Genomic DNA, 24,786 nt, shown 5'->3' with positions numbered 1-24,786 from the left:
ACAGGGAGAAAACATATTGGATTGAATTTATCTTTTGAAAATGCATATTTCATTAAATCTCAACGTTGGTGTGTGTGTGTGTGTGTGTGTGTGTGTGTGTGTGTGTGTGTGTGTATGTGTGTACGCGCCTAGGGTGGTCTGTGGTCAAGGAATGTTAAAGTGGCATAGCTGTGTAGTCAAGGTAACATGGAAAATGCAGTGAGTTGCTCCTTTGCTCGCTCTCGTTCATGCACACACATGCACGCACGGCGCACGCGCGCACACACACGTCAATTCTCATAATCAATCACTCTCTAGTCTCTACCGTTCTTTGGTAGTGATCTGATCAGGCCACTGTGTGGCCCAATTCCAATATAACCATTGTAGTTAGGTAAAGTTAGCTTAAGTTGTGGCAAATCTGCCAAAGAAATGCTTACCACTAGCTTTCTCCACAGATGTGTTCATATGTGTCTACTATCACAGAAACATTTGTTCCAACCCAACTCCCTTGGGAAACTTTGTGACAGCTGCTGAAAGTTGGGGTACCAACATACTACTTAAGTAGCATGTGACATATCAAACTAGGGTTTTTTCAAGATTCTGAATCCATTGCAAGCATTCGTTTTGCACATAAAACACTCCTTTGCCTAAAAATGCCCATAGCCGTCATCACAAATGTGATGAGGTCGGCACATTTGGGCAAGTGGCTATGGCCGAATTTAGCCCAAGGAGTATTTTCGTGCAAAACTCATGCTTGGAATGGATTCAGCATCATGAAAACCCCCTAGTTTGACATTGTTGTCACATGCTACTTAAAGTATAATGAAATTTGGAATTCCTTGCCTTATATTGGTTGATAATGGTACCCCAACTTTCAGCAGCTGTCACAAAGTTTCCCAAGGGGGTTGGGAAAAAAAATTCTGTGATAGAATTCTGTGATAGTAGACACCTTAACTCAATGGTCGCCAAGGACTTATTTAACTTCTTTTTCATGATGTCCTGGAGCGCCAAGGACGTGTTTTTCGTGTTTTATAACATGGTAAAAAAAAATGACTGAAAGTTAAGCTAACTTTACCTAACTATTGATACATTTCTCATCATAATTCCATTCCATTTCATTGGATGCAGTGTTATGTATTGTTGCATCATGGAGGGCAGTTCTCAGCAGGGTTTCCTTTTCTTCCCCAGCGCCGCACCTTGCCTAAAATCTCTGGCACCATGCCAAGAAAAAAGGAGTGAAAATGTAAAATGATACCGTACGTACTACAGGCAATTCACCCTTTGTCAAGTCCCGCCAATGGTTGTGCCCCTCTTCGCTCCCATTGGTTGCCGTTTCGTGGTTGGATAAAAATCCTTTCTCTCCTTCCACTACCATTGAAATAATGTGTTTCTCAGTTGCTTCACATTGATATTCTGTGCGTTCAATTCTTATTTTAAACTTGGTGTCAGTAAAAAGGAACATCACAGGTGCAGCATGGTGACTGGGCATAATCATGTTTGTTTTTAGTATTTTTCCAAGAATGATGTTATAGCAAAGTCAACATAGCGAGACATGACCAAAGCATTTCCGAGGGTCCCCAGCCAAAAACGTTGAGAAGACCGTTTGACCTAGACGTTAATAGAAGATTTGAGAACAGAATCAAAAATCAAAAGATGTGTGTTATGAAACTTCTCTTCTCTAACGACAATTTTATTTTGAGGGCAATAGTAATGAAAAAAATAAAAAAGTAAAAATATCAAATTAATAAATCAAATAAATAAAATCGGCACGGGCGCGCTTCAGTTGCACGCCGGAGCTTTTTCCTGCAGGAAACACTGCTCGGAGTTTGGACACATGACAATTTATACTTCATAGCACGACGCTGTGGCATACCGAAAACAACTGATCGACAGAAGATCTGTTCTTTTTGGCAATCGGCGCCACAGTGAGATGAAGTATTAACTTGTATAATAAGACAGAGTAAAATTATTTATCGCGAGGGATTTTGCGGTTGCAGAAGTCCTCCTTCAGCCTCCCCGACCACAAGTTTGATCACTGCTTTCACACATTCGACATCTAAAAAGGCCGTCGTTCAAGGAATGCATTGTCACGCCGCATGACTTAACGCGGCTGTGCACGCGCACAACGTGCACACATACACACAGCACATTCCTCTCTGTGTGAGGCAGACAAAGCTGTCAGTCAAACTGTCAAGTGGGCCAATAGCAGGAAAGATCAAATGGCCAATGAGACCACAAAATGGATCATACATCACACATTGACAGGCCGGGAACTACACACACGGGCTGGCTGGCAGGCAGGCAGGCACCAGGCAGACCATGCATACACACATATGCATACAATACGTTGTGCGTCTGTAACACTCAGCGTTCGACTGCAGCAGCGGCAAGCTTCTATTCTAGATAGGTTCCCAAACTGTTTTGGCCCAGGTACCCCGTATTGGGGGGGAAGAATTTTTTCCAGGTAACCCCTCATCCTCGCAACACTGATAAGCATATTTGCAACCTTACATTTAGATGCCATTGGAACTATTGCATCAATTAAGCGTCAACGACCATCAGCTGGTCACAGACACAGACACTCTGCAGCACTCTAACTGAAAGTGACTGCATGGAGTCCGTTTCATTTCTATCCAAAGGCCCTTGAATGATGGAATATGATTAAGGATTACTGTGATTATGGTAAGCTCACATATCACACATACCATAATTCACTGGCAAAAATAATAATAATAATAAAAATCGGAATTATTTAGCGGACCCCCTAGCTATGCGTCGCGGACCCCACTTTGGGAACCACTATTGTAGACCAGTGGTTTCCAAACGTTTCAGGTCGAGACACCCAAAAGAGATTAGATGTTTGCCCGGGACACAAACCAGTGAAAATAGCAGATCTACAAGCTCGCAAACGCAGCACTTTGTGTGCTTGTAGATCTGCTAGTAGATCGGCTATTTTCACTACTTCTTAATTATTCTATTTTTAAATGTATTTGTTTGTTTGTTGTTTCTCATTAAATACTAGTTTTTTGAAATGTAAGAAAATAAAATGGGCTTTTTACTTGAGTCGTGGCCCATAAAAATTGGTCCGTGACCCACAAATGTGTCCCGACCCACAAATGTGTCCCGACCCACAAATGTGTCCCGACCCACTGTTTGGGAACCTAGACCTCATCTAGACCGTCTGTCTCTGAATGAAATGCCATAATAACACACCTTCAGCATTAACACACACACACTCAAACACACGACCTCCAACTCGCAAAGACAACCTCCACCAACACACACACACACACACACACACACACACACACACACACACACACACACACACACACACACACACACACACACACACACACACACACACACACACACACACACACACACACACACACACACACACACACACACACACACACGGCTGTCGACAACAATACACCCACATAACTGCTGCTCACATACACATTCCACAGCCATGAATAGAGCAAAAGAGAGCGAAAGAGAGCGAAAGTGAAGTAGAGGTAATCTGGAGTGGAAAATGTACTGACCCAAAAGACGTCCATCTGTCTCATGTGTCATGCACCAACACCTAACTAGACCCCACTAAGACAGATGCGGAAAACATGGATAACATGGACCCCGGTCCGAAAAAAAACGAAATATTCGGCAGCAGTGTGCAAATGTGATTGCACACTGCCTCGATCTCCTTATCAACCCACCCCCGTCTTCTCCCCTTTCTTTGTTTTCTTGGAAAAATAATATGATGGGAACTATATACAAAAAACGATTTCACCCACTTATTTTTTTTACTTTTCTTCTTACTTTTGACAATAAAGATAATTCCGATTCTGACAAAGTGGTCAACTTTTTGTTTTACGTCCTCCAAAATTCGCTCCGATATTCGGCCGAAAAATCGCACCAGTGTGCAAACACCTAAAGCTTCGTGATCACCTTCAGCACCAGTAAGTAGCTAAAGTAGCCGAGGTTTCATCGAGGTGCGATGGATGGGGAATGACTGCAGAGGGAGAGTCTTTCAGAGGTTTCATGGAGGTGGGATGGATGGGGAATGACTGCAGAGGGAGAGTCTTCATCATTTTAACAGTGAACAACAAGTGGCAGTTCATGTCCCTGCTCTGCATGCCGGCGCAGACACACACACACACACACACACGCGCGCACACACATGCGCACACACACACGCCTCTCTCTGAAGTGGTCCACTGTTATTGTCCCAGACCCTGCGGGCTGCGCTCACAAACAGGAAACCATACGTTCCATTTCCTGTCCGCCACGCCACACCATCTGTGTGTGTGCGTGCATGTACGCGTGACAGATTATGGAAAATACCAACTTGAAGTTCAAAGCAGACTGGATGATTACTACCAATGGTTCAGCCCATGGACACGGAAAGATGTCATTCATCATTCTGATATTTTTCTAATGCAGATGTGACACATTATTACTATGTTATGATTACACAACTACTACTAATAAGAGCATTAAACTGAAATCATCCATCCGGCCATTTGATTATAGATTATAGAGAGCAGAGAGAGGTCAATTAGGTAGCAATGGCGTTTCTATCCAGTAGTTTGTCTGTACTCAAATAGACTAAACACAGATAGCACAGACAGACCCCTCTTGCGCACGCACACGCACGCATGATCTATCCAAGGACTCAGACATTGTTGAGATTGTGTGGTTGTATATGCAGGTAGTCGTACAGCGGGAGGCTGTCTTTGTCTCCTCGTCTCTGCTGACAAGTTACAGCTGCCTTCCTGTAAATACACCCCCCCAGACACACACACACACATACACAGTACACACACTCTTTGCCAAGGGCCGGAGTTGAATTGTTCACCGAGTCAAAGTGTTTCTGTAACTTTACTGTCCAAGACAACATACCATGTTACTGTCTAGCACTGTTGTGAAGAATGTGAACCCTGAATCTGCATCATATCCAGCTATCTTGCAGTGGTTATTATTGCCAAACTTTAACTACTGTTCTACTAAAGCTCCATGAGGAATGGACCTCCTAATGACGGACCACAAAGATTTGGGAACGCCTAAAGGCTGTTTCGTACTCGTAAAATAGTAAATCCGGTCTGGCTCCCTTTGTAAAGCTATGATGACATGATTGAACATTTGACATTGAAGGCCTAATATTTCCACAATTGCTTCAAAACCTGTGATAGCCATTAGCCAGTCATGATGGGCATATACAAGAAGGTGAAGGGTAGATTAAGGTCTGATAAATAATGATGCACTGTGCATGTTCAAATCATGTATACTTTACAGAACTTAAGACAATGTTGAACCCTATGCTTGGTTAACGGGCTCCCATCAGAGCTCTATATTAGAGCATTTTCCTCTCTATACTAAATATCTTACAAGTATAAAGTGAGGCGGTGTGAGCTTATGAATATAGCAATTTTCAGCAAAGGATTTCTCCAGAATTGAGATGCTGGAGATATCTTGTGATTTAATGTCCCAACGCTGGCATTGTCCCTGCCCCTGTGTATGAGTACCATGATGCTTTTATCCAAAGCGCTTTGCATATATTGTGCATCTGATCACATTCACCCATTCCCACACACACACACACATTCATGCACCGATGGCAGAGAAAACCATGCAAGGCACCAACCTGCACATCAATCGTGAGCAATTAAGAGGATACTCTGGCTAAGACGACAAATATTCCTTAATAGATTATACTTGACCTTTAGAACTAAAATAAAAATAATAAAAACACCTTAATATTTTATTTCTTTCATAAATAAAGAATCTTTCACTCAATAGGAACTGCTCCTGTCGCAATTTTCAGACCTCCAGTTCTAGGAAACACAGAATGGGGGGACTTTTTTATTATTTCCACACAACAGCTCTAAGGTATATTAATGACATAGTAAAATGTTGAAAATGAGTGGAATGCCCCTTTAAGAGTTCAGAATCCTGCTCAAGGACACTTCAACACTAACTAGCCAGGGATCGAACTGGGAACCTCAGTTTCCATCCGGCCGCTCTACCGGCCACTCTAACAGTGAGCCACTGTTCTACTCCTGTCATGTCCTGTGTATGAGTGTCATGATGCCCTAATCCTGGAGCTGCTCAACAGTCAACACATCCTCTCCCAGCAGAGTACTCTCTCCATGCCAATTTGATACACTCCCATCCCCCGTTCCCCCCTTTGTGCGTGTGTGTGAGACTGTGTGTGTGTGCATGTGTGCTTCTTTTATGGGTGGGGGTTAAGTTAATTAACAGCTAGCCTTGTGACTATTGTCACACTGTTTTCAAGTTGCTATCTATCTGTTGAGGCTGTGTCAGTGTAGCGAAAACCTACAGGGATGCCCACTTGTCAGCTGGTCCAGGGACTATATGCACAAACCTACAGGGATGCCCTCTTGTCAGCTGGTCCAGGGACTATATGCACAAACCTACAGGGATGGCCTCTTGTCAGCTGGTCCAGGGACTATATGCACAAACCTACAGGGATGCCCTCTTGTCAGCTGGTCCAGGGACTAGATGCACAAACCTACAGGGATGCCCTCTTGTCAGCTGGTCCAGGGACTATATGCACAAACCTACAGGGATGCCCTCTTGTCAGCTGGTCCAGGGACTATATGCACAAACGCAAGCACAAAGCTACCTGTCATAACGGAAAGAGACTACCCAAAACCAAAGCAAAATGGAATGCTATCTATCACTAAAAAGAGAATATACAGCTGAATACCTGAGCATGGTAAATGACTCAAAACTTAGGAAAGCATTGACTAGGTACAGACTCAGTGAACACAGCCTTGCAATAGAGAAAGGCCGCCACAGAGAGACCCCGTTCCCAAGGGAAGACAGACTATGCACCCACTGCACAGTGCACACAAAATGTGGTGGAAACAGAGCTACACTTCCTAACCACCTGTCCACTATACCAAGACATCAGAGACACCACAGATTACACACCCAAAGTGAGTTTGAAACTATGACCAACGAGTCAACGACAAAAAAAAGCCATACCCATTGGGAGAAATACAACAATGTGCAAACACATGCAGCAAGATTTGTGAACTGCGACAAAAGAAGGTTAGCTAATGGAATACAACCACCCTAAGGACTACTATCTGTACCAAGTAGACCTACTGCACATGTAAACAGAGCTGCGACCTTTAAACACATCTTAAATCTGATTTTTGTATACCATTTAAATAATAGTCTTGAGAAGAAAAATGCTGATATTTGTCCCAAAGTGACTGCAAAGAAATGCTGCTATTTGTTTCAAAAAAGCTTTATGCCCTGTATAACATGTATATAGTGATGCAATGTGACATATCTGTTTACAAAATGCTGTACCCCCTCCAACTGTATATACTTGTATTACTTTAACCATTTTCAACTGTTTTTAGTGTATTTTGACACTTGTTTTGGTAATGTAAACGTGTGTTTTCTCATGCCAATAAAGCTCCTTTGAATTTAATTGAATGTCACGGTGTGTGTAGGAGGTTGTTTTCCCACAGCTTCTGTAATTACTGCCCCCCACGTAGCACCACTGTGACTGACACACACACACACACACACACACACACACACACACACACACACACACACACACACACACACACACACACACACACACACACACACACACACACACACACACACACACACACACACACACACACACACACACACACACACACACAGGGTAAGATAACCAAATAATTCCCTTTTTAAATAGATACGGTGAAACAATATGACCATTTAGAATATGGGCGCATTAGGGAAACTGAATGGTCTCGTACAGCAGTGACATGGGGCAGCTTAAGCCCTATCTTACACTTTGTTGTAAGATGGTGTTGTGCGGCAAAATTAGCCTGTATTAATTAAGACAGTTGACAACCTGTTGCATTGTGAAGTGTTATAAAAAGAAGAAAGAAATCACAAAATGCCACGCTCAAAATATGTACGCCAGGTGGAAAGTGGTCAAACAATGTCAAATAAACAAAAAAAAATACAAATAATAACCATGCTTCAAAACCTGTGATAGCCATTAGCCAGTCATGATGTGCATATACAAGAAGTTGAAGGGTAGATTAACCCATTTTGACCTGAGATCAGATTCTAAAAATGTCTTCTACATCCTGACAGTTTTCTGAAAAGGCTATGTTTCTATGTCAGTCGTTCTTCGATTTTTCAAAAATAGCAGACCTACAAGCTTGTAGCGCGCCACTCGGTGGCGCGCTATGAGCTTGTAGATCTGCTATTTTTCAATAGCTAAAGCATAACATAATGCTAACACCAAAAGGGGTTCCCGCCACAAAATGTGATTCGAAACAGCCTCTGTTTTCCAATGATGTGTCGACCATGTGACTGATACCAAACTGACGAGATTAGACCATTATAGGCATCTATCTAATTATATAATACATCTACACACAGAAGGGCACAATTGCCCAGAGCTTAAACAAATCAATGTGATAAGATAGGACAGGGAGAATACTTGAGTGTTCCAGTGAAGAAGAAGGATTTGCTCTTGATTTGTTGGCTAAATATTCCACACAAGAAAACATGTGTCCAAGAAACACCAGAAACACCAGACTAAAGTGATTTTGGTTAGCTATTTATGATATAATTGATCTGGCAGCTTTGTTGATGAACTAGATGGTTTGCATTCTGAGGGTAGGAGAGTGACGAGTCAAGAGTTTTGGGGGGTCATGGGTAGGGCTGTCACGATTACTTTTCCGTTTGCTTTTTGGATCCGTAATAAAAAAAAGTGCACAGGGCAGATATGACAAATAACTCAAATATACCAAGAACTTACTGTCATTTTTATAAATTTTATACTATAAAAACAGAAGAAATAGCTGATCTGCTTTTTTTTATGCATCAACATCTTTCGACATGGAAACGATTATGACTATTATGACAAGAAGATTATTGTGATTATCTCAAATAATTCTGATTTAGATGATTATGTAATAATTGTGACAACCCTAGTCATGGGGCAGCTGAATATTTGGTTACTGTTATGTAGGAAAGTACCACCACCACAGTAGCCAGAAGTCATACTAATAGCTTCACCACACAACACAACAGTTGATCATTAAGCAGCATCTGCACACGTCCATGCTTGTGCAGAATATGCAGGAGCGAGCACGCACGCACGCACGCACGCACGCACGCACGCACGCACGCACGCACGCACGCACGCACGCGAATGTGTGAGTGTGACAGGCAGAGGAAGAGTGGGTGTTTAGTGTTATGTCACGTGATTATCGGTGCCAGATATCCAATCAGGTTTGACCGGCTGGTAAAAACTAAACCAGGCTCCCCATCTAATAAAAGTCACTCACTGCCTCTCTCACTTGCTACAAAAGCTCACTTTCCTTCCTCTCACTACAAGAAAAGAAAAGAAAAGCACTGCTCGCAGACGTAGCTGAAGTGCATGGGTCTTATTTTATCAGTAACATCAAGATGCTTCAAAGTCCAAACCAGAATTTTTGGAAGATGTTCCAGTAAACACTTTTCTTATATTCTGTAGCATACATTTTTGTTAACCCAATCTAATCCCAAGTAAAAGGTGTGATTTACATACCAAGCTTTTCCAAACATAACGTATATAACCCATTTTGGGCGGGAACCCCTTTTGGTGTTAGTTCAAATAATTCAAGGAAAAATATATTAACTATTTATGGTTATATATTTTGAATATTTTTAACAGTTGGAAGTTAAAGCACACATCACCTGAAATGAAAAAGACTTAATACAAAGGTCATATATATATTAGAAGTAAACTTGAGTTGGTTGGTTACAGTCATGGCGCTTTAAATCTCATCAAGAAGTCGGGGGTTTGATTATGCAATTTTAGGTGATGCGGAGTAGACCTACATGATAAACAATGTGGTGGGGGGGGCAACACTGAGCGATGCGTTATGTTCATAGTTTATTAAGTTATTAGAGGCTGCTGGCCACTCTATGCAGTAGACTGGAACTCACCTATGCTTTCTATGGCATAGGCAGCTCCCGGCAGGATCCGCCGGGAGAAACTACACGCAGCTGCATGACATGAGCGACAGAGAGAGAGAGGAGTGTGTGTGTACGTGTGTGCGTCAATTTAACAATGGTGCAGACGATCAGAAATCAGCAGAGAGTGAGCGACGTTTGCGCTACTGTATGCCGAATTGAAGTGGACTCGGCCAAGGACTGTTTTTTTTTCTCCCTGGAAATAAAAACGTCTGGGTTTCCGAGGCTACTAATGCAGTGACAGAACGACCTCCCGAACCGTGAACGTGACCAGTTTGTTTACGCCTGGCCAAGTTGGATGCACCACAGTCTCCATGGGGGAACTTTACCGTTGCGTGGTGCCACCCAGATGCCCCCTTATGCTAAATAGTTTCCACATTGCCATTGCAAGTTCACATATGGCTTTTAAATTAGCATACCAGTGCATACAATGGCCCTGGCCCCTGACAGACCCTTAGATAATCTTACTGAGTTCTTCTACCTATCATCACTAACAAATTAAAGTACCAGCTAAGACTAAACCAAGCAATAGCATATAGGTAATTCTCATATTCACAATCACATCACATCATATTTGTCAGTGGTGGAAAAAGTACTCACATTTTGTACTCCAGTTAAAGTATCAATATTGCAATATAGAAACACTCAAGTTACAAGTCCGGAATTCAAAGTTTACTTATTATTGATCATTTACTTTAGTTCCGGAGAGATTCCAACGGATTGTGTGGCCCTGGTCTTTCCCTAGTGGGTCTGATCGAGGGTAGCTACTGGGACGTAAGTCGGGACTTGATCACCCCGGCTGGGTCACCTGAGTGAGGGGTATGATGTTCGCGTGACCCGAAACCCCGATGATCTTGGGATACATCACTGAAAGGATACGTCCCAGTTGCATCCATGCGATGTATTTTCGTACTTGAGTAAAATTACAATAGGATTGGTAATTTGGTATCAAAATATACTTAAAGTACCAAAAGTAGAAAGTACTTTATACAGAATGTCTCATTTCAAGCTTTCAAATGTATACAAATCTTTTGAAAACAGCAGATCCACAAGCTTACAATGCGTCGCTAAGCTCACAATGCATCGCATAGCGACACATTGTGAGCTTGTAGATCGGCTAATGGATGTTTTGTAATAATAATCCAAATCTGCAAAGTAAACTAGTAACTAAAGTTTTCAAATAGTGGAGAGATGATATTTCTATTTCTAATGTGATCTCAAATCTTCGGCTAGGTGTGCTGTCATGCCCACTTCAGCACGGCTGGAGAGCCTATTTCAACCAATTGCTTTGTCAGAAGAACTACCTGGAGAAATATCAATATTTCATTCCACTTTTGTCTCTTTTCTCCTTTTTTGGGGCGACTCCTCTGTCTACCACCAGAGGGGGGCTGAAGTACCACTAGTGGTACACATACCCCAGGTTGAGAACCACTGCTCTAATCTATGCCATTTTGTAGGCCTACTACACTAACATGCTGGTGTGCACGCTCTCGAATACCCCCCCCCCCCCTTGACAAGCGTAGACAGGGTGACACACACACACACACACACACACACACACACACACACACACACACACACACACACACACACACACACACACACACACACACACACACACACACACACACACACACACACACACACACACACACACACACACACAGGGTGGTAGTAGTGGTGAATGAGGCAGGCTATTATAGTTTTAGCTGACGGCTGAAAACAAAGAGACAAACACACACACACACGCGCGCGCCCACACGCACACACAGACCTCTCCCAGACCTATTGTTGTTGTGCCTAGATCAGGTTACACCACTAGCCCAGTTATCTACAGGCCTGGCTGCTAGAACTAAGGCCCTGTGTCCGCCACACAATCCTGTGCTGCTAGCAGCGCTTGCTTGGGCAAGCACTAGTTAGTCAGTAGACAATGCTCCTGCTCTTGTAATGTGTATGTTTAGCATATTTAAGCTCTTCTGCCAAACGTTCCCGGGCAGTGTTTAGTGGTAGATCTGAACGCCCCACACTCGTCTCAGCCCTGTTGAGAATACAAAGAACTATCTGATTCTGGGGAGGCTTAGATGAGATAAAGGTAAAGAATGGACAACTAAAAACAAAACAAGTACTGTGATAGAATCTCCTCTTGTAGCCCAAGTATCGACCAATCTCAGGGTCATTAACACCATGCCAACTTTGCCAAGGATCTGCCCCTGGCTCGCTCAACCATGAGAGTTTCAACTGAATAATGTGGTTCTCTGGTGAAGAAGATAACCATATTAAGAGAACCATATGACAGAATTAAAGAAAGCTGAACAGAGATGAACTGAGAATCCATCGTCAAAAATAAAGGAAAAACAGTCTGTCAGACTAGAACAGAGATGATACACAGCCAATGAACTATGGTTAATGACCAGCAGTAGGCTGTGAAAATGAATGGTATACCGTCTCAGCCCAACAACAACAACAGAGAAAGTTAGAAAGGTATCTCTGCCAGAACTAGGCAACTAGTTGTGGTCACGGCAGCAATTTTACTATGAGCTACTGTTTTGCAATCTGTTTCCATTCCTTTGTGTGCATTGTAAGGTGAATGTGGTTGTCACAGGGCTTTCTGATAAAACGTCACTGATGAAAGTACATGAAAAAGATGAAACTAAAAAAAACACCACTACTAGATGCATTGGAATGTTGTGTTATAAAGAGAACTACTATATTATAAATATATATATATATATATATATATATATATATTTTCTCTCCCTCCATTCACAGGCACACATAAATACAACCCCCCCATCTCTCCCTCCCAATCCATATAAATATAATACACATACTTAAGAAAGTACTTCTGGCCGTTGCTGGTGTAGGCCATCTCCCAGCCGGGCGGCAGTGGCAGTTCCTCGGCCACGTCGAAGGACTGGTGGCGCTGGTGGTGGCCCTGGAGACTGGGGCTCGGGGTCACCGTGGAGCCGAGCTGCAGGGAGGCCGGGGAGGAGTGGGAGCGGGTGTGCGAGACCAGCAGGCGGGGAGGGTGGGACGTGGAGTCGGTGCTGCTCTGCCGGGAGTGGGAGCCCGAGTCGGGCTCTTTGAAGAACGACTCCGGGAGAAGTTTTTTCCTCCATGAAGAAGGTTTGGGGTTCATGACCGAGTTAAAGAGGGCCTCCAGGTCCGTGTCGGAGTCCTGGGCTACGTGGACAACTTGTTGCCCCGGCATGAGCTGCGGCGGCTGCTGCTGGTTGGAGTTCATTTTCGCTTGGGGGGGGAATGTCAAAAAGTTTTCCGTCAGCAAGTTCGAGGAAAAGTTTTTTCCGAAGTCCCCTGACTCTCCAAGCAAGTCAAGCCGCCAGACGGCAGATTGACTGCGGCCTCTTGTCGTCTGTCTGTCAGTGTGTGTGTGTGTGTGTGTCCTCCCCAAAATCTGTGTTCCGACACTCCCGTTGAAGAAGGGAGAAGAAAAAAAATCCTTTCCTCACCCCGAAATAACTTCACACAAGTTCAACGAAGACTTGAAACGAATCCCCCCGACATGAGAGAAGTTTGTTGGCGATGTTTTCCCTGCGTCCAAAAAAAACCCCTCCGAATCTCCGATCCTCCCGTTGTTGTTTTTTTTCCCCCCCCTGGCTGCCGAATGGGAGTTAGTAAACTGGAAAGTTTGCTGCTGGGACGGGACGGCCCAGGCCGGGCGGTGCTTCATGCATATTCAACAGCGTCGGGGAGAGGGGAGGGGAGGGGAGTGGGTGTTTATTGATTACAAAACTTTACACGACCCCTAAAAAAACTACAGTACGGCGTTGTTGTAATAACACCTAATTGGTTATGCATTGTTATTCAAATATGAAGTACAATGAAGTTGTATTTTCATTCAACTGAGAGAAGTTTTTTTCTTTTCTTTTTTTTTTTTTTAAGGGGAGGATTTGAACTCCATTCTGCTGGTAAATCTCAGCTCAGCTACACTCACTCCGCCCTTTGGGGGGATCGTTCGCTAAACAATAAAATAGAGCAAGAGAGAGACTCACTCGAGTGAGGCCATATTAATAATCCAGACTACATTGACTCTTAAAAAAGCTACAGGTGTCAAAACTCAACATTGCATTTGACGACACAATCAAACATGTTATTTTATAAGCCACTGGATGGAGTAGCGCTGTGTTGTGTAGTGTGGGTGGGTGTGAATAATCAAGTGAAACCCGAGAGATTGCAAGTTGTGACAGCAGGGAGAAAGAGAGAGGGAGAGGGGAGCGAGATCTGCCTGTCTAGACCTCTAGCTCTATTGTGCTGACTGGAGGAGGACTATTAATAAATCACATATTTAATCACAGTCTAATAGCTTTATTATGAAATCTGTGATTTTTGATGTCTAGCCTTTAGCCTTTTGCAAATCCAATTATTAATAGAGATGAATCCTACAAATTAGACTACAGTGACTTGATTGATCTTGATTTTTCCGATGAACCTGCAGGGAAAATAAAACCCTAAACTTGTATTTATACTTAATTAATATTAATAATAATAATAATAATAATAAAAAGTGTTGTAGTTTTATACACTTTTATGTTTACCTAATATCATTCACATTATGTTTTTTTTTTTCAATGAGTCATTCCAGAAACCAGTACGATTTGCAGTCCCTCTGACCTTTTCAGGTGTATTTTATCGATTGAGTCACCAAAATCAATTTTTAAAAGCTTGTTATCAATTGAAATGTTCCCTTTAACATTGTGTAAAAATTACATAAATTGTATCTTCATATCAGATATTATCTTATCTAGGTCAGCTCCATATATGGAGCTGACCTGTTCTGACATTCCATATGTTGATCCTTGCCTACCCGTACTTCCTCTTCGATGTCCCCCTTTTGACTGATACCTGTACTGATACCTTGACTGATACCCCTCTAGACGGGCCTGCGCCAAAGTTATTAGCGCAGCCCCGCCTGACAGCCGGTGAAAACTAGAGTTCTCAACAGGCCCAAATATTAAGGCCCGGCCCTACTTGGGCCCTAACTGGGCTGGCTCGAGGCCCCGCCTGGCCTTACTAATTAGCACACATTTTACGCCCTATACTCGGCCCGAAAACGTCATTTAAAAAAAGTGGGGGAGGTCCATATATGGGAATTCCCAGACCTGTTGTTTCAGCATGCCTCTTGCCCTCAGGGTGTCTTACTCAGGGCCAGATTAACACTTGAGGGCCCCTGGGTACTGAAGCTCGAAGGGCCCCCTTTCACATGCACGCGTAAATCTTTGACACATGTAAAATTTTGGCTGTTTTGGGCCGTTTCGGGGCGGTTTTATGCCGTTATATTGGCCTATTCCTGGCCGCCTACCCCGCCCCAGAGTGACAGCCAGGCAGTAACAAACACATTATTATTATTTGACACATTATTTTTATTTGTCCCACATAGTAAGCAAACGGGTAAGAGAATTCGCCAGTGTATTTCAGTGTTTTTACCTTTTTCTGTAGAGCCACCTGACGTGCTATGCATGCAGAATGAAAACGAAGCAATGCTGGATGGCGGACGTACGTCTTTTATTACACCAGAAACACCTCTCCACCTGACCTCACACAGCCCAGTGGGCCCACCCAACACCTCTCCACCTGACCTCACACAGCCCAGTGGGCCCACACACCTTGAACAACAGCCAATCTAGCGCATTGTTGCTACTTTACACACAATTGCACTTTTCAGCTGCCTTCTCACCAACAATAAAACACTAATCTTTTTAGACACCATTTATTTCATTTGGATTAGCAGGGCCATTTTCTGTGGAGCCCCTGGTGCCCAAGGGCCTCTGGGCACGTGCCCAAAGTGGTCATATGGTAGATCCGGTCCTGGTCTTACTGATTACTATTGATACAGTAATGGCCTTTGTCTTTCCTTTTTCTTTTTAGGTATTAAAAAGGCCACTTCATTGTCATCTAGGGACCCCCTACAACCTGTGGGTCGACCCACAGGTGGAGAACCACTGCTTTATGGCATGAAAGGTTGAGCTCACATGCCACTGATGCCAGTCACAAGTTTTTTGCTATGTCTTAAGTATTTGCTTACTATTTAAATTCTAATGCATTGGTGCTGTTGGTTGGTGTTCCAGGTTGTAATCTTGGACTCTAAAAAGTGGACTCTACTGTTGCACTGATTGCTAAGCATCTGTTGGAAGCTATAGATGCCTCAAATGTAAAGAAATATAGGGCCCGATTCACTAAGCTGTTTACACCCATAATTTGGGCGTAAAGGAATTTTCCAAACTTCCGTTAGTAGTTCTAGAATAAGGCCTTCTAATGACATCCAGCAAGCTTTGGTCCGTAAGTCTGCATCCGTGCCGACTTGAGAAGTCCCTACTAATTTTGTGTCCATATGCAAAATTCACAGACAAAAAAAGATTACTGAATCAGACTACTAACGTGGGAAGTTTGGAAAATGCCTTTATATCCCAAAAGAATATGGGTGTAAACTAAGAGCCTAAGAGTCCAAGCATCTGTATGACAGCAAAGTCAAATCTGATTGTTAAACTATGAGAGGGTAAAAATGTACCAACTTTGAACTCAGTTGGATTTGTGCTGTGTGGTAGGCAGGCAGTGTGGCATATTGGAAGGTTATTAGTGTTGGGAAACAGCTGTCTTTGGGTCATCTGGTAAGGTCATCAGACCATAGCTTTCACCACACTTGACGGAGTGTGTGACGGAGTGTGATGATGATGAAGTATGGTGTGGTCTTTTACTCTTAACTGATGACTTGGATTTTGGAACCATTATCAAAAACAAAGTGCAATTAGGTTTACTTGAGATGTTAAATTATACAACAAATGTTTCTAAATTACAGATCACAATACAAAACTTCCAACACAACACAAAATAAAACATACACGCGCACGCACGCACGCACGCACGCACACGCACACGCACACGCACACACACACACACACACACACACTCTCTCAGGCCAGTGTTGCAGAGTTGCGTCCATCTGTCTGTGGCAACAGTTGACTCGGCCAAAAGCTCAGCTGACAATGACACACATTCACACTCCACCCTGAATGCAAGCGCATGGGCGCACACACAGACATACAAACGCACGCACGCAGTACGCACACACTCTTTCCCTATAGCCTGGGAAACACACCTGTCTCCTCCCTCAACACTCCCTGACATCTTTCTCATACCTCTAATTTAACTTTTTGTCCATCTCATTAACTCCAAGTGCTCTTGTGCCCAAGTGCATTATGCAAAAACAAAAACTTGTAAACACCATACTATATATAGACAAATCCACAGAACGCTGCCCTGTAGTTGTGCTCTCACTATTGTCGCTTGACACCAGTTATGATTGCCGATGCCGTCTATAGAACAATGTACAACTATTAGAAGTTGCATGCTTGCCCTATGACGCCGCAGCAGAATCTTGAAGCAGCTATATTGGGCATGTTCTTTCATGAAGCCGATTCTTGTTGTTAATGGGTTTGTTTATGAGGTTGGTGAATCTATTTTAAAACCACCGGTGGTTAATTTCTACTCATTTGGTACTGTGAGCTGCCAACTGGACGTACATCAGTCCAGTGCCCTTGAAATAAATACAGGCCAATAATGGATTTCTGAGAAGCACGATAGAGCATGCACATCCACTAACTGAAAACCAGGTGCCGGGCCGAGGTTAGAATAATAGAAAAGAAAGATAAGGTCCGCACACAAAAACTTAAAATGTTTATTCAATGGTTTCTTTTACACCGTGGACGTGACGTTTCGAGCCTCTCGGCTCTTTATCCGTCTGATGAAAGTCGAAACGTCACGTCCATGGTGTAAAGAAACCATTAACCCATTTTGGGCGGGAACGCTTTTTGGTGTTTAAAAGCGTCGTTATACTTTAGCTATTGAAAAATAGCAGATCTACAAGCTCATAGCGCAGCACCGAGTGCCGCGCTATGAACTTGTAGGTCTGCTATTTTTGAAAAATCGTGAAAATGTGCCTCAAATCTTTGATTTTATATTATTTCATTTTAACTCAAATTTGCTTCTGGGGAGGTCCCTGGAACAACATATTTTCAGATGTGGGACGGAGGCATATTACATATAATTTTTGGGGTCCTTGACATGAAATATTGAGCACCACTGATACAGAAACAAAGGTTTTTCAGAAAATTTCAACGTCAGGCCACAATGGGTTAATAAACATAATAAGCATCGTCCAGTGTGCAGACTTATCTTTCTTTTCCAGTAATGGATTTCCAACATTACTCTGTTACTACCAAGCAGTTACATGCCAAACACCGAGGTGAATATGATCCACAAGCAACTAGTTGTTCAATCTGAGAGGAAGTGACCTCAAGGAGTCAGCAGCTGGAAGCAGGAATCAGCATCAAAGAGGAAATGACTCAGGGGAAACACCTGCCACTTCCTATCGTTGTCCGACACATGCATACATACATGTATGATCCATCTCTCTCTCTCTCTCTCTCTCTCACACACACACACAGTAAATAGCACTCCTCCTGGACGAGGGAGCATCAAGTGAGAAGGGACAGATTCATTATTGCCGTACAGAATACTTTACCCTATAGTGATTTTGCATTGCTCTGAAGAATTCAGTGTCATGCTTTGGAGACAGAAAAACATTTGGACCGTTTCCGCTGACCGAATCACATCAAAGCAAGGATGCTTAAAAATATGCCATTAATTTATTACAAGCAGACAATTCATTCAACAGTTACTTCCTCATATGGATATATACAAAGTATAAAAAGCAGGTACTACTACTACTGGTATTAATCCCATCCGTTAATATCGCATACTGTAAGACTGGACTGCGCATGTCTGGCATTCACAAAATGATATACCGTGTATAACTGTATATACATTTAGTGAGCCTTGTGGTATGAAGTCACAATCAAAGAAAGTTTCGGTTCAGATTTCACTGCAGAACTTTCCGTTTGTCCTCCGTTCACAAACAGGGCCACGGATGTTGACATAGTATATAAGGCAAGGCTGTAGTACTTTAAATAGTGTACTTGCATTCATCATATAAAGCACAAATGTATGCGGTTCTTGAAACAGATGAGTAAACCTGGAAAGCGATGCCTTTATTTCTTACCCTTTGCCTTGCTCTTTTTGATCCGACAGTAGTTCACCATTATGTCTGTGAAGGCAGGTTTATCTTGCTTGGCATTAAACACTGGAATAGGATACAAACACCTGGAGATAAATCACTGCCTGGGAAATCAGGAATGATCAGACTAGAGTCTGACCGATAAATTGGTTTAGCCAATATATTGGTCATTATTAGATTGTTTTTGACAATATTGGTCTTCGAGATTATGTAGCTGATGTGTCCCGATTTCTAACCACTTTCAACCTGGTGTCCCTATTTGGGGAATGTTATTGTAGACGAACGTTTTCAATAAAATAAAATAAAAGGTCTCATAAATAGCCAATATGTACCGAAGCAACTTATTGTGCGCTTGCTTTTGTTTTTTGACATTCTGAAGCCCACTATTCTGACACACCGCCATTCCGATGCGCTCATTACTTACCCTGTCCCTAACCGCACACGAAAACCACGTAGTCGAAATGTCACTCTGTTCCCGTTTTCGAGTAGGGCTTAAGAGGTTAAGTTAATGTGTGTTTGTTTATTTTTGTATGTATTTATGTGCTTATAAGTTAAATCTTCTCAAATAAAAACTTGATCAACTAAAGTTTCTCAAATTGATTTCAAGATTTTGCGCAACAAAAAAAAAGAAAACGATCAGGAATCGGTGGTCTGGGACTCTCCAAATTATGGATGTCTCTGGGTGCACAAATCCCGAAAACAAAGATGTGCTAACAGTGCTATCCTTTCAAATCCAAAATAAAGTCCTGTGATAAACTGGGAACCTTATATGGTATGAGACAGCGCTAAAGGGTATTTACAATGTAACACTTTGTCTGATGTCGAGAAACCCCGGTGAGCAACACAAGACAATGTTCAATATTTGCCAAGAGGAAGTGGAAACTCGTTCAAAGATCCCAGTCAGGAAATAGGAACACCACTCAGTCATGTACAGGAAGAGAAGTGGGGGGCTCTATTTGATGTTGCGTAGAATACGTCGCGCGTGATTGGTCTTCATGGCGCCGAGGGCGGTCTCCAACGTGCTAATGAGGTGTAGGAGGCTTGCGGGATCCGTTTGTAGAATCCTGGCGCTGTGTTTACCGCCGTCATCGGCCAGGACCAGCCGCGTTGTGACTGTGGGAACAACCTGCTGACGAAGGGAACGACTCGCCACCTGAGAGGGAGGAGAGTGATGGAATAGTGTGGATTGAGGACAGGAGAGATACGCTAGTTGTCATTAGAAATCAGTTAGCATAAGGATAATCAATCCTATAATCGATTTGAAACACCCCCCCCCCCCCCCCCCCCCCCCCCCCCTCACACACACACACACACACACACACACACACACACCCCCTACCTGTACATCTAGTCTCCACTCCAGATTGTGGTAGGAAGGCAGACTGGGGGCTAGCTGGGTCAGAATGCACCGGATCTCCCTTTGGTGCTCTAGATACAACTAAAACACACCACCACAGAACATAGGGTTAGTAATCGTGGTCCACGATGAGCGACATCCTTGATCAGCATTCTTAAACTCGTTTACTGCCATTTACTGTGTCATTATGACACCATAACGTTTGTTACTGTGCATGTTCGTTTGGCAATGTGCCTGCCAAGCATGGCTATCCTCCTTGTTTGCACAGTTTATGTCTTTATGGCAGAGAATGCACTTTGCATGACCTTGTTTTTACACCCCATAATGGGAACGTATGCTCTTGTCTTTTAACCTGAAAGGCAACCTCCAACTTTAGCCCCAGCTGCATTTAATCCATGCATCTGACTGCTTCACTTCAAGTGCACCACGGCCTCCTAAATCAGGGGCTCTCAAGATTTTTCATGTCAAGGACAAGGTTTGTGTTGTTTTTAAATTACAGATCTACAAGCTCACAACACATCACGATCAGATTTTTTTTTCAAATAGCAGATGTAAATAGGTTTAAAGCAGTTGAACTGATTTTGATAGGATTAACTAACTGATTTGTCTGAGGACGCTCTGGAACCCCACTCAAGGACCCCCGGGACCCCAGTTTGAGAACCAATCCTAAATCACTCACACTGAAAGTTGATGGAACAATGACACAGTGTAGGCAGCTAGCAGCCTTCCACCCAGAGAGGACATACTGCACCCGAGACCCTTGAGTTTGCATTGATTGATTGAAATATGTATTAACAGTTTGCAGAATTACAGTACATTTCAAGCACAAACTCAATACAAAGGCTGTTAACTGTGAGTGGACAACCCAATTAAGCATTACACTTGTTTACAAGAGGGTCCACCATGTTCAATTCATCAAAACATTTAGAGACGTACAAATAGACACTTCTATATAGACAAAGAATAGAACAGGAATTCAGCATAATGGAGGTAAAAAGGGAAAAGAAACATATACAGTGAGGGAAAAAAGGGGGGGGGGCAGTGGGGGGGGGATTCAGATTTTACGGGGGCCAGTTTCGAATTGCAGCCATCCGTAGGTGCCCTTTGAGAGTGGTTTTGAAGGAGTCAAGGGATTCGCATGTCTTAATGACTGTTGGTAGGGCGTTCCACATGCATGCCTGCTTTCTATTGTTTCTGCAAAAATGATTGCCTTTATTCTGATGACATCATCAAAAAGGAGAAGGAAAGTCACCTGTAATAGAACGTCGTTGAGCTGTTGGCTGAATCCAAGAACCAACACCGAGTCCTGGAAATCTACTTCTGAGATCTACAAACACAAGGTATATGCAAATTTGATCAAGTGACACCGTCACAGCCAGAGGGAGATAGAGAGACAAGATAAGTGTTTACTGTCACCATGAGTTTAGAGCTCTCTGTCAGTAGAAACATCAGGCCTTCCACTCCATGCTGTACTGTCTCCACATTGACGTTCAGCTTCCCTGCACACACACACACACACACACACACACACACACACACACACACACACACACACACACACACACACACACACACACACACACACACACACACACACACACACACACACACACACACACACACACACACACACACACACACACACACACACACACACACACACACACACACACACACACACAATTTATTTATGTCCACATAAGAGATACAATACAAGGACACAAATATTTACAAGGTGATGTACAGAGTGCAATCAGCAAATCCCGGACAAATACCCACACACCCTTCAGGGGTACAAGTAACAGCATCTTCGCCATATTTGGCGGCTACCGATAGTGGAAGAGATTGCACAGAATTTCGCGAGCCGTTTGGCTGTTTTTTTTGGCATCCCAAGTTGTTGGATCTCTCTCTCTCTCTCTCTCTCTCTCTCTCTCTCTCTAGTGTTGCAGAGTTGCGTCCATCTGTCTGTGGCAACAGTTGACTCGGCCAAAAGCTCAGCTGACAATGACACACTTTCTCTATTATGCAGTTCTGTACAGCCAGGAGCTGATTCTTATCGTATCCATACTATCAGGCAGCATATGCACATTTTCTGTTTAGTCTTACTGTTTAATTGGTGGCGATAATACTACTATTATTTACTCCTATATTAGAGCTCGGCTATCCTATTACATTTGTGAGCTTCACTTACTAGCAGCTCCCTCGTATATTTTGTTGTTGGTTCCTCTCCTCAGGAACTCCACTGCTATGCGTCCAAACTCACCAACCACTGAGGAAGAAACACATCATTTAGCACAGTGGTTCCCGAATGTTTTCTTCCAAATTTTCCCGAAATTGACACTAATTAGCCCGCGGACCCCCATTTGAAAAGATATGCCAGGTACCTCCATAAGAGAAGATTTTCAGGGCTCTGGCAGTGATTCTCAACCCATTTTGACCTGAGATCAGATTAAAAAAATTCTACATCCTGACAGTTTTCTGAAAAAGCTATGTTTCCATGTCAGTGGTTCTTCGATTTTTTTTAAATAGCAGACCTACAAGCCACTTGGTGGCACGCTATGAGCTTGTAGATCTGCTATTTTTCAATAGCTAAGGCATAACATAATGCTAACACCAAAAGGGGTTCCCACCCAAAATGGGCTAATTAGCCCACAGACCTCCATTAGAAAAGATATGCCAGGTACCTCCAGATTTCCGGGGCTCTGGCAGTGATTCTCAACCCGTTTCATTTCAAGGACCCCCAGTTTGACATGCACAGAGTAATCTAGTAAGAGAGTGGCGTCACTATAGCGTTGACTCCCATTGCAACAATGGAATGTGGAAGTGCTCATTCTATCTCAATGGGATAGTTCCAATGTTTGGAACTATAGCCCATAGGCACCCAGCTTTGCGGCGAGATCAAAGCGTGTAGCCACTCTCTTAATAGATTACTCTGGACATGCATTAGTCGACGGTCCCCCATTTAATGGCATTTCTATCTCTGAGACCCCAATTTATATTGGAAAATCAATGTTAATTTAACTCTGAGTGTACAAATGGAACCAAATGGACCCATTTGTACACTCTGAGTTACAGAACCATAAGGGTCCATTTGGTTCCAAACTATCATTTAGCTGGGGACCCCCTGGACAAGGACCCCTTGGGGTCCCCGGACCACACTTTGAGAACCACTGATTTAGCACGATTAGTAACACTGTCTCTAAGTGCCCACTATTTTTATTTCCAGAATCCAGACAGAAGCAGCAGTAGCACTATGATAGCATCCTTGTCATATGAAAAGGAAAACGTAATTTAACCAGTAAAAAAGAGATGCTAGTTTACCAACCAAAAAAAAGCAGATATACAAACTCACAACTTTGAGCTTGTAGAGCTTTCAGGTTCAGGTTTATTTGTCATATGTATAGATACAGACTATAAATACAATGAAAATTATTTTGCTCAGAGCATTCTCAGTCTTACATACACAGGACATAAACAAACATCTATAGTGCAAAGAAAAAGACAAAAACACAAAAAAGTGCAAGTGAAGAGACATACAGTGCAATACAGTTGTGTGAGCTTGTAGATCTGCCATTTTCCCTAAGCGACAGTGGCAATCAAAACAATATTATTAATGCAAATCAGTTAAGAGTTCACTATACCGACCGATATTATGGACATTATAATTGTATATTGGCTTCACTGTCTATGCATTCTACGTGGACAAACACGTTTCTAATGTATATATCAAATGTCATATGGTGATCAGTCACATAACGTAGAAAAGGGGAGATTGATGTCTATATTTACCTGCAGTATCAACCTTTGGAAGAAAACCCAGATGTTCTTTATGCTCGTCAGACAAAACCAACAACATCCTTCCAATATATACAAACTCTGTCGTGGAATTGTAAATCACTTCGGTTTATAGACAAATATAGGGGGGGGGGGGGGGGATAATGAAATTACCAGCTAAACAACTAGCTTGATCAAAAATCATATGACTATCAGGTGGTCCGAACTGAAGGCTCGACGGAAACACGAAGTTAGACCATTGGTTCCGCCCGCAGTAAGCGTTGTAGAGTTGTAGCGTTGTAGAGTCGCCCCCTGGCGAAATATATGAATGCAACACAAATGAAGTTGGGTAGTAAATAATGTGTAAAAAAAACAGCATTCTAATACATATCACACACATTTTAACAGCAATCCACATTGAAAAGCACACACACACACACACACACACACACACACACACACACACACCCTATCCCTTTTTCGGACTTGTTTTGTTTAGTATTTTTACATTGATTTTTAAAATTGTTGACTTGTTTTTCATTTTATCTCATGTCATAGGCTACTGTGT

At 42.8% G+C, this 24,786-nt stretch overlaps 2 protein-coding genes across 4 annotated transcripts in view; both read right to left on the bottom strand.

The window, feature by feature from the left end:
- The window catches only part of wwtr1 (WW domain containing transcription regulator 1), a 39,124-nt gene extending 25,471 nt beyond the window's left edge, over window positions 1–13,653 (bottom strand). For all 3 annotated transcript variants that reach the window (XM_079506269.1, XM_079506270.1, XM_079506271.1), the window contains exon 1: window positions 12,828–13,653. In XM_079506269.1, the coding sequence (XP_079362395.1) occupies window positions 12,828–13,240 (413 nt within the window). In that variant the 5' untranslated portion in view covers window positions 13,241–13,653. The remainder of the gene's footprint in view (window positions 1–12,827) is intronic.
- A 4,998-nt stretch (window positions 13,654–18,651) lies between these two features.
- commd2 (COMM domain containing 2) lies at window positions 18,652–24,469 on the bottom strand. Its single transcript, XM_079505914.1, has 6 exons — window positions 24,234–24,469; window positions 22,636–22,713; window positions 21,861–21,943; window positions 21,697–21,771; window positions 20,427–20,525; window positions 18,652–20,240 (listed from the first exon to the last, which is right to left on the bottom strand). Exons 1-6 carry the CDS (start codon window positions 24,298–24,300, stop codon window positions 20,040–20,042), a joined length of 603 nt encoding a protein of 200 aa, XP_079362040.1. The 5' UTR covers window positions 24,301–24,469; the 3' UTR covers window positions 18,652–20,039.
- Window positions 24,470–24,786: the final 317 nt, after the last annotated feature.

Source organism: Electrona antarctica (genome assembly GCF_951216825.1).
Source record: "Electrona antarctica genome assembly, chromosome: 7".
Classification (NCBI taxonomy): Eukaryota; Metazoa; Chordata; class Actinopteri; order Myctophiformes; family Myctophidae; genus Electrona; species Electrona antarctica.
This window is presented reverse-complemented; position numbering and strand designations above follow the sequence as displayed.